The 11,686-nt window shown below is 33.5% G+C and overlaps 2 protein-coding genes across 2 annotated transcripts; one reads left to right on the forward strand and one right to left on the reverse strand.

The window, feature by feature from the left end:
- Window positions 1-195: 195 nt before the first annotated feature.
- On the forward strand, window positions 196-1,836 carry LOC112503319 (aldehyde oxidase GLOX1-like). The gene has a single exon (XM_025107381.1). It carries the CDS (start codon window positions 196-198, stop codon window positions 1,834-1,836), a length of 1,641 nt encoding a protein of 546 aa, XP_024963149.1.
- Window positions 1,837-4,880: 3,044 nt separating this feature from the next.
- On the reverse strand, window positions 4,881-6,547 carry LOC112503318 (aldehyde oxidase GLOX-like). The gene has a single exon (XM_025107380.1). The coding sequence runs from the start codon at window positions 6,545-6,547 to the stop codon at window positions 4,907-4,909; it is 1,641 nt and encodes a 546-aa protein (XP_024963148.1). The 3' UTR covers window positions 4,881-4,906.
- Between the last annotated feature and the right edge of the window lie 5,139 nt (window positions 6,548-11,686).

Consider the following 11,686-nt stretch of genomic DNA (forward strand, 5'->3'; position numbering starts at 1 on the left):
TGAATATTTTTTGCTACTGCAAAACAATGGGCCTAAATCTGCATGTGCACTTCATTACTTCCACCCTCACCTATCATTTATAGCCGCCAACCACCGCCCATTTCCACCACCGCCACCGCTTAAGGTGATTTATAGCTGCCAACCACCACCCATTTCCACCACCTCCACCGTCGCCACTTCCCAAAAACAAACCTCATGACTCTTTCACCTTCCGACATTTCCTTTCACCTCCTTCTCTTCCTCATCCTCATCCTCCACCATCTCCCACCGTCCTCCGCTGCCGGCGGCCACTGGTCCCTCCTCCTCCCAGCCATCGGCATCACCGCCATGCACATGCAGCTCCTCCCTAACGACCGTCTCGTAATCTTTGATCGCACAGACTTTGGCGCCTCAAACATCTCCCTTGCCGACGGCAAATGCCGCACGGATCAAAACGACATGGCTTTGAAACTCGACTGCACCGCCCACTCCGTCGAGTACGACGTCTCCGCCAACTCCATCCGCCCCCTCACTGTTCTCACCGACGTTTGGTGTTCTGCAGGATCTCTAGCTCCGGACGGCAGCTTAGTCCAGACCGGCGGATTCAATGACGGTGATCATGTCGTTCGAGTTTATAGATCTTGTGATAAATGCGATTGGCAAGAGATCCCATTCGGGTTGATTCAAAGAAGATGGTATGCTACAAGTCATATACTGCCGGACGGCCGCCAGATAATTATCGGCGGCCGGCGGCAGTTTAACTACGAATTCTACCCGAAAAGATCATCGTCAGAGAAAGCTCGAAGCTTGCCATTTCTAGTTCAAACATATGATCAACAAATCGAGAATAATCTATACCCATTTGTATTTCTTCATACCGATGGCAATTTATTCATCTTTGCGAACAATCGAGCCATTTTATTTGACTACTCGATGAACCAAGTTCTCAAAACGTACCCGCAAGTACCCGGTGGCGACCCACGGAATTACCCGAGCACCGGATCTGCGGTACTACTTCCATTGCGGATAGTACAAGGGATTGTAGCTGTGGTTGAAGTTATGGTCTGTGGGGGTGCACCCAAAGGAGCCCATCTTAACGCTAAAAACGGGAAATTTGATGGAGCTTTGAACACTTGCGGTCGGATTAAAATATCCGACCCGAATCCTGAATGGGTCATGGAGTCCATGCCCATGGGTCGGGTAATGGGTGACATGTTGTTGCTTCCGAACGGTGATGTACTGTTGATCAACGGTGGGTCAAGTGGGACCGCCGGGTGGGAAAATGGGAGAGATCCGGTTCTTGAACCCGTAATTTACAAACTGAATTACCCAATCGGGTCTCGGTTCGAAGTGCAAAACCCGAGCACCGTACCACGAATGTACCATTCGACGGCGGTTTTGGTTCGAGACGGACGTGTTCTCGTTGGCGGTAGTAACCCTCATGAATGTTACAATTTCACAAATGTACTTTATCCTACTGAATTAAGTTTAGAGGCGTTTTCCCCTTCTTATTTGGATCCGACCGCAAATGGACTTCGCCCAAAGATACTTTCGACCATGACCCGTATCCAATATGGAAAAAAGGTCGTAATACAGTTCACGGTCCAAGACCAGTTGGACCGGAACTCAGTCTCGGTGACGATGGTGTCACCTTCGTTTAACACACACTCGTTTTCGATGAATCAAAGGTTGTTGGTTCTTGAGGGTAGCAATGGCACCAAGGTTGTCGGAAGATTGAAGTACGAAGTGGGTGTGACGGCGCCGCCTTCCGGCGAGATAGCACCGACGGGATATTATCTACTGTTTGTGGTACATCAAGACATACCAAGTGAAGGTGTTTGGATTCACGTGGAGTGACCAAACATTCGTAATTAAGATTCGATTGCTTGTTTTTTAGGCAACCCATAAAGTTTGGGGTTATTCTTTGGAAGACATTGAAAATTGTATCCACGTGTATATTTATTTTTATATAATATTTTAATCAATGGGAAATTATATATGAATGGGTTGTTTGTCAATTGTTGAATGGTTTGATACAGAATGATTAAGAGGCTATCATGATATAATGCAAAATGAAATATAATTGTTTGGTAATTGTGTACAATGAAATCAGGACTCTTAATGGTTAAGGGAGATTCATGATACAAAATCATTCAGAATGTTTTAGAACCATTAAGAGAGAGTCTTTTTTTACCAAACAAGATTCATCTCTTAACGATTCAGATGTTGCCTCTTAATAGAACTATTAAGAGTTAAACAAACAACCACGAAGTACAAATTTATTCAGACCATATCAAACTTTGGGTGTTTGGGCTATTCCACGGCTTTTTTGAAATGTAACTTTAAAAAAATAACACGAAATCTTACATTAAAACATAAGATTCTTGGTATATTCTTGTTTAACTTTTATAATGATTTAGAATTCAATGTAAATGAATATTGTTATACCAAATTTGGTGTAATCATTGGAGTGATTTAGGGCTTTGTTTGTTTTTTGAAAAAAACCACTTAAAGCCTTTTAAGTCTGAACCGGTCAGACGTTTTTATTTTCAGACTGTTTGTTTTTTTATATAAATAAGAGCTGAAAAGCTCTTAATTTGCTCTGAAAAAAAAGTGATAACATAATCACTTAAATCCTCTTAATCACTCCCTCCAGACTCTCCCCTCCATCCTCACCTCCAGATTTAGTCCTCCAAATCTATCTCGCAAGACATTCGATCTCCAAATCAATCACGACCCAGATCGATCCACATATTCTCGTAAAATCATGACCCAGATCGATCCAAATCTATCAGATCAGAAACTTGACTGATTCAGATTTCAGATTTAAGACGTAAAAACAAACAGTCTGACTGATTCAGATTTCAGACTTCAGTACCACCTCTTAAAATTCAAAAGTGAAATCAGACTTCAGACTTCAAAACCTCTTAAAAAACAAACGCCACTTTAGTGTCAAATTTAGCACTTAGTTTAAGATCTAGTGTCACTGTAGTGCAAAAAAACCAGACCAACTTGAAGCCATTTGATGCCTTACAGAGTTGTAAAATCTTTCAACTGTATGTATTGAGTTGGAATTGAGCTATGTTTATTTGGACCCAATTTGATATTGATAAACCCGATGTTTGTTGCTAAAACTCTCTCTATATATGTGGATTAATATATCTGTATAGATTAAAAAGATTTTTGTTTAAGGGGGTTTAATAAATGGAATGAGTGTGTTTTTTAATTGGAAATAGTTGGTTTGGAGAAGAAAAAAAAACTTGGCTTTGAGCATAAAACTTCCTCCAAGAAGTTTAATGAATAAGTCACTTTCTATTTCAATACACAACTACCGAAAAGTCATGTATAGCTGACTGAATAATGTGTAAGTCTTATTAAGTTGTCATCAAACATACCCTAAGTCTTGTATGGATAAAGTTGTCTATGTGGATTTATCTGTCTATATAGATTGGAAAGACTTTTGTTTGAGAGAGTTTTTTTTTTAGGTAGAAAGAGCGTGTTTTTTAATTGGAAAATGCAGCTTTGGAAGAAACTTGACTTTCTGCATAAAGTTTCCTCTAGAAACCTATTGAAAAAACCAATTTATATATCATCAAGCCACTACCAAATAGTCATGTATATCTGATCTAGGGGTGTAAACGAGTTGAGCTTTCAATGAGCTACTCGAGCTCAAACTTAATAATTCTCGAGGTCGAGTCGATCTCGAACACAAAATAGAACTCGTCTGAAATTAACGAGCTCGAGCTTTATAAAACCAATGTTCGGCTCAGCTCGTTCTAAAGCTTGATTAAAGTTTTTCGAGCATATATACTTTTACGAGTCGAACATGCTCATATGCTTATAAATAGTTATAATAAAAATATAAAATTTATTAAACCTCGAGCCAATAAACGAGTTAATCAATCGCGAGTACGAGCTCGTAAACTAGCATCAAACTCGAGCTAGATAACTCAAAAAATATTCGAGCTCGAGCTATAACCCAGCTTTGAAAAAGTTATTCGAGTTCGAGTTGAGCTTGAGCCTGGTATAATTTTTTCAAGCCGAGATCGAATAACCTATTACTTGACTCGGCTCCTTCACACCCTGAGCTGACCGAACAAGCTGTGAGTCCCATTAAACTGCTAACAAGACGCTTAACGATGCTTTTGATCTACATTGCCATGACAGACAACTTGTAAACTCTTCTTATAAATGTATTACAATTCCATCCCTACTACTTGCTATTTTTCAAACCATACTATTGAGATATTTAAACGTCTTCAAACTCACTAGTAAAAAATTGATTATCACCGACGGTGTTAGCGACAGATTTATTTCGTAGGAAATCACCGACGGATTTGCGATGGATCACCGACGATTTACAATAAGAAAATACTGACGGAATGCAAATCCGCCGGTGATTTGCGATGGAATTCCGACGGATTTAATAATTAAAAATGAAATTTAAAAAAAAATTAAATATCTGTCGGTAATCCGTCGCAAATCACCCAACAAATTTGTATTCCGTCGAAAATCCATCGGTAATCTGTCGGAAAGGTAGCCGTTGGTAAGTGATGATGGCCGTCGGTAAATCTGTCGGAGTGGCGGTCATTGACAGCCGTTGCTGATACCTTTTCCCACATTGTATTTTCCGACGCACTTTTACCGACGGATTAGCGACGGTTTTATTTCTTAATGATAGTGCTTTGTTTTGTAGATACTGTAATTCAATTAGCAATTCAGATCTATCGTTTAAGGAATCTTTACAATCATTCGATTCGATCTATCATTTAATTTATCTGATACCACAAACTTCAAAATTACTCATAATAAAATGGATTTTATCATCTAAAATAAATGTATAAATATAATTCAAGTGTTAAAACCAAACTAATTAAATAAATACATGAATGTATTGTATTGTATTGTATCTATCTCCCATGGTGTCTTAATGAATCTTAATCCAAATGCCTTCACTTGGGACTTCTTGATGTACCACAAATAGCATATAATATCCTGCCGGCGCAATGTTGTTCGACGACGGTGCCATCGTCTTAACTTGGTATGTCGTAGATTCTCCGATGACCTTGGTGGTGGTGCCACCATCCAGAACCACCAGCCTCTGGTTCATTGAAAACGAGTGCGTGTTAAACGAAGGTGCCACCAATGTTACTGATATTCGGTTTAGATTCACCGTGTTGGGAACTGTGAACCGGATCACGATTTGTTGGTTGTATTGGATATTTGTTTGGGTTGCGGGCGAAATTATCGTGGGTCGAAGCCCGGATGAGTTTGCATCCAAATATGATGGTGAAAACGACTCCAAGCTCAAATCAGTCGGGAAAAGTACGTTTGTGAAATTATAGTATTGGTGAGGGTTACTTCCACCGACCAAAATTCTACCATCTCGGAGTAAAACAGCAGTCGAATGATACATTCTAGGCACTGTGGTGGGATTTTGTATCTCAAAACGAGACGTAAGCGGATTATCGGGTCGGTAAATTACCGGGTTAAAAACCGGGTTTCTTCCAAACTCCCACCCTGCTGTCCCGTTCAATCCACCATTAATAATCAAAACGTCACCATTTGGTAGCAATAACATATCACCCATGACCCGACCCATTGGCATAGTTTCCATGACCCAGTTTGGCACCGGGTCGGATATTTTAATCCGACCACAAGTATTCAAAGCTCCATCAAATCTCCCATTTTGAGCATTCAGAAATGATCCCTTAGGTGCACCCCCACAAACCAAAACCTCCACCACCGCCACCGTCCCTTGTACTACACGCAACGGCAGCAGTACGGCGGAGCCGGTGCTTGGATAATTCCTGGGTTCGCCGCCGGGAATTCCAGGGTACATTTTCAGAACTTTGTTCAGTTTATAATCGAATAAAATAGCACGATTATTTGCATAAACAAATAAATTGCCATCGACGTTCAGAAACACAAAAGGGTATAAATTATTCTCGATTTTTGGATCAGATGTCTGTAATAAAAACGGCAAACTGTAAGATTTCTCCGACGGCGACGCCTTGGGGTAGAACTCATAGTTAAACTGCCGGCGACCACCGATAATAATCTGCCGACCGTCCGGCAATACATGATTAGTAGCATACCACCTCCGTTGAGCCAACCCAAATGGTATCTCTACCCAATCACATTTACCACATGAGTTATTAAAAACTCTAACAACATGATCACCATCATTAAACCCGCCGGTCTGAACCAGGCTGCCATCCGGCGTTAATCCACCGGAGGAACACCAAACGTCAGTAAGGACCATAAGCGGTCGAATAGAATTGGAAGCGACGTCGTATTCAACAGAATGAGCAGTACAGTCGTTCTTCAAAACAATGTCTTTTGGATCCTTTCGACATGTTCCGTTGGGAAGGAAGATGTTGGAAGCACCAAAGTCAGTGCGGTCGTATATGATGACACGGTCGGTGGGGAGGAGTTGCATGTGCATGGCGGAGATGCCGATGGATGGTTGGAGGAGAGACCAAGTACCGCCGCCGCTGCCGGCGGCGAGAGGGGTGATGAAGAAGAGGCAGAGGAGGGAAGACGAAAGGATAACGAGAGAAGCCATGGTTGTATTGTTTGTGGTGATATGTGAAGGGATGATATGTATATATAGTGTTTGTAAGGCCATAAGAAATTCACGTGACTTCATTCTTAACGTATTACCATATATTCTGATGAATCTAAAACAAGACTAGATTACGAATTTATCCCATTTCTTTTTTAAATTTGGTTTTTATTTTTATGATTTATAATCTATTTTTCTTTTTCATATATGATTATTTTATATCAGTTTAATGATATAAAAAGTAACTTATTTAACAAGTTTTACAATAAGTTTTTATGTAGAAAGACAAGTTTTTTTTAAGTACATTTATGCCAAACAAAAATACACACTTCTTTCATCTATGAAAAAACTCTTTTAAAGAAAAACGTTCTCAATCTATTACATATATATATATATACTGTATTATAAAGTATTTGACAAAAACTCTTAAAAACCACTTTTTAAGCGTAAAGTACTGTTTATTTATACATATTACTTAAAACTCAAGATTGCAAGTAGATTGTGTATAAGTACAACTTATTAAAACTCTATATCTGAATTCGTGTAACTAACTGCAAATAATCATAATCAAATACAGGATAAACATATCATTTTAAATATAAAAAATCTAAAATATAATTACGATAATCATTGAGTTCTAACAGAATACTTAATTACTATATTTATAAAATGTTATATTATTAAACCAAAAATAAATTATTTCGTTATAAAATTAAATTAAATTATAATAAAAAAATAAATTAAAAAAACTACATAAAAATGAAAACTTTTAAATAGTTGATTTGATATTAAATTGATATGTTTTTTTTTCAAATTTATATTTTATTTAAAAATAAAGTCATTATTGATTTCTTAAAAACACATAAAATCGTATTTTAACATCGACAAAAACAAATAATAAAATAAAACATTAAATCGAAATATGTCTCGCTGCATTGCGCAAATACTCTTTTAGTATATTAAAAAGAATTTGGCAAACTCAATTAACTACATACTATATATACTATTTATACAAATATCTTAAAACTAAAGATTAAAAATTATTATATCGGATAAAACTAATTAATAAAATCTATAAGATTAGATATATTTTTAACTTATATTTACCTTACATAAATAAATTAAGATAAGTATAAGGAAACGAAAATATAATTAGTTTCCTTAATTTATTTTTTGTTTAAAAATATACTTGACATAAATATTATCACTTCAATAAATAACCTTTTTGTTAAATATAGAATTAAATTTGGGTCATCTTCAAAAAAATAGTTGTAATCGATTAAAATTGGATTTGGAGTAATCATGACCGATCGGCAAAGAGAACTGTYGTAGATGGAAGAGAAACGACAGTTGGATTTGGAGTAATCATGACCGATCGGCAAAGAGAACTGTCGTAGATGGAAGAGAAACGACAGATAATTAGGCCTCCTGTTTAAACGACATAAATGTCGTATGCTGGGATTTATGTCCATGATATACAAAATACAACAAAGCTTACCAAATATTATTAATCATTTGCCATGAGTCGGATCTAACTTTTTTTTTTGTCCAACGGGTCTAATATTATAAACTCGAGTCATTTTTTTCGGGCTTGACAACTTGTCATTGCGCTCCCTATAAACGGGTCAGGCTTACCCACGGGCTAACAGTCTTAAAAAGTGTAACTCTTATAAATTTATAAACTTGATCACTAACAATTAATCAACAAATGTGAAACTAAAAAGTAAAGGAAAAACAATGTCGCAATTAAAATTTTAAGCAATTAAAGTAACATATGGATCTCAACAAGTGGAGAAAGAAATGGAAAACAAAATTCAGACTTCCATAAAATCAATAATACATTCATAATTTTTATGTATAACATTAATATTCACATTAAGAGGTAAACAAACAATTCCTTAGTTTTTTGGATTCTCAAGAATAACCAAAGAGTCGCATCCTATAAATTACATATATAACTTAGAGCTGTTCACGGCCGGGAGAGCCTCTCCATACATATTTTTACATTGTTCATCTCCGCCCGTTAATTTTAACGAACAAATCCGGGTCTTTCCATTTTCTCGATAATGGTTGTCCAATCCCGTATTTCTAGCAGGTCAGATGGGTCAGGTCTAACGGGTCGTCTCGTTCATAAACAACTCTAACTCATATATGTAATTTTTTTTATATTGTAAACTAATAATAAAAAATAATAATGTAATTCCTTGCTAGAAGAAAAATAAATCTCAAATTTAAGTTTTAATCAAAAATAATAAAATAATATAAGTTGTTTGACTTTTTGTTTTATATTTGTACATTTTAAAAGAAAATATCAAGTAAATAAACTTAGAAATTTTTATCGTTATATAATATAAAAATAGGCTTATAAGACGTTTAAAATATTTAAACGTCTTAATAACATATTTTATAGGTTTTAAGTTTATAGAACCAATAAGTGTACAAGACACTTTTAGGTGTTTTAACAAAAAAGTTAAGATATTTTTAAATAATATTTTATAAAACACTTTTGAGAAGTATCCTATAAACTCGTACTGTTATAAAACATTTTTCAAATAGCATAGCATAAAATAACTAATTCGACACTTTGTTAAAAAAACATTTTCTAAAAACTTGTTAAAACACTCAAAAGTGTCATATAAACATATTGTAATGCTTTTAAATAGAACGTTTTTTTTCAATGGTTTTATAAATTTAAATCATATAAAGTATTCCGTCATGACGCATAAACATTTTACGCGTCTTGTAAACCTTATCAGATAATAGAGACAGACATGTGCATTATTTATTGATATAATTATCATATATTTGGTACTTATTTTTTAATAAAATTTATATCAACAGAAACAAAAAATAAATAATAAATACAATAAAACAAAAATGTATCTCGCTGCATTACGCGAGTACCATTCTAGTTATTTATTGATATAATTATCATATATTTGGTACTTATTTTTTAATAAAATAGATGCATGCTTTGCTTTATTGGGTTAGTTTTTAATTTAATGCATATTTTTTTTTCTAAGATAGGTTTTGAGTTATTTGATTTATATTATAAGTTTATTTTCAATCTTTAGTTCAAAAAATTTAAATTTAGTAATAAATATATCATAAAATAAATGCCTAAATTATTATTCTTGTTTTAGTTTGAACCAAAATATATGTCCATATTCAAAAATAAATGTCTGCTTTATAATTCTACTTATTATTATGAGGTGGAGAAAATTTTTCTTATAATTAAGAGTGAAATTGTACTTTTGTTAATTAAAAGGTTTATTAATTATACAATACAACAAAATTGGATTTATAGAATGTCATCAATCTTTAAACATCCTAATATACCAATTTATAGGACTTAATTTATAGGACTTAATTTATAGGACCAAAATGTAAAGCGTCATATCTACAGACATTGTAACAAATTGATAGGATGTTTTTGGACGTCTTAAAAAAATTATTTTTTTTTTTAATATAGATCGGTTGCATTAGCAATTTTATAAATAAATAAAAATGTCCTATAAACTCATCTTTTTATAGGATATTTTTTTCAAATAGTGTTCTATAAAATTGTTAAGACGTTTTATATAAAAATGTCATTAGAAAATTGTTAAGACGTCAAAAAACATTCTATAAACTTATTACAACGTCTTTAGATATGACACTTTAATTTCATGTCCTATAAAATAATCTATTATGACACTTAAAACTGATATATTTCTAAAATTGTTTATTATTGTGAATAAAAATAGTACAAAATTTGATTGATTGGCCATTTAGAAAAATAAAAATAAAAACAAATAGAATGTGGTACATGTTGTGTTATTGAATCATGTGTGGTCCATTTGAGATTTGATTAAATCCCAAAGCTTTGCCTAATAACAACAAAAATCAACTTGTCCCAATTTAATTTTCAACAACAAACCAATTTATTAATTTTTGTTATTTACACATCTTAAATAAATGTGAAATGTAATGATTGGAGCATGAAACATAAAAATCTTAAATTACAATGATGGTGTCTTATTGGTTTGAGTTTGGATTTTAAAGGTCAAAAGAGTATGGACGTCTCAGGTTCAAATCGAATGAGGAATAAAGATCTATTTTGTGGCCATGGAGGTTCAAATGTGGTGACTTTAGGCTACCAGGTGGTCGCTCTGAGATTAGTTGGCTCGTATAGCGGGTTAGATATCCAGGTTAATAAAAAAATCTTATCAAATATAAAATAGACATAAAAAAACAAATAGTCGACATTGAAAAAAGATAAAAAAAAAATTGAACAATCGACATCAAAAAAACATAACAACTACATAATCGGGATAAAATATTATTCACTATTATATATACACACTATATTATAAAACATTTCACAAAAACTCTTAAAAACCATTTTTTATGCATGAAGTACTGTTTATTGATGCATATTACTTAAAAATTTAAGATTACAAATAATTTTGCGTAAGTACAAATTATTAAAACTTCATTTTTAAATTCGTTTAACTAACTGCAGATAAACATAATCAAATACAGGATAAACATTCATTTTAAATATATAAAAAAATAAGATATAATTAAGATATTCAATTGAGTTTTAACAATGTATTTAATTATTATCTTTATAAAAAAAATTATATTATTAAATCAAAAATAAATTATTTTGTTATTAAATCTAAATTAAATTATAATAAAAAATTGAATTAAAAAAGTTATACAAAAAAACGGGTATTATTAAATAGTTAATTTGATATTAATATCGATTTATTTTTTTCAAATTTTTTATGTTATCTTCAAATATATATATATTACATTCAAAAATAAAAACATTATTGTTTTCTCAAAACACATAAAATCACATTATATCAATAAAAACTAAATATAAATCGTTGCATTGCTCGAGTACTCTTCTAGTATATATATATGTACACACACACTTTGGATCACTTGAGACCATCTTGTTTTTGTGAGACCCATGAAACCACTTTTTTACACTTGAAATTTTACATCAAAACGCTGTGAAGATAACTTTCACAGTGTTTTTGCTATGAATGTTCCTCTTTTTTAAAACGGTGTGAATTTTCAAGTGTAAAAATATGATCTCACGAAAAGAGACTTATCTCCATGAATGTATTTGTAGTGATTGATTGT

This window comes from Cynara cardunculus, unplaced genomic scaffold, assembly GCF_001531365.2.
Source record: "Cynara cardunculus var. scolymus isolate 2C unplaced genomic scaffold, CcrdV1 Un_Scaffold_2862, whole genome shotgun sequence".
NCBI lineage: Eukaryota > Viridiplantae > Streptophyta > Magnoliopsida > Asterales > Asteraceae > Cynara > Cynara cardunculus.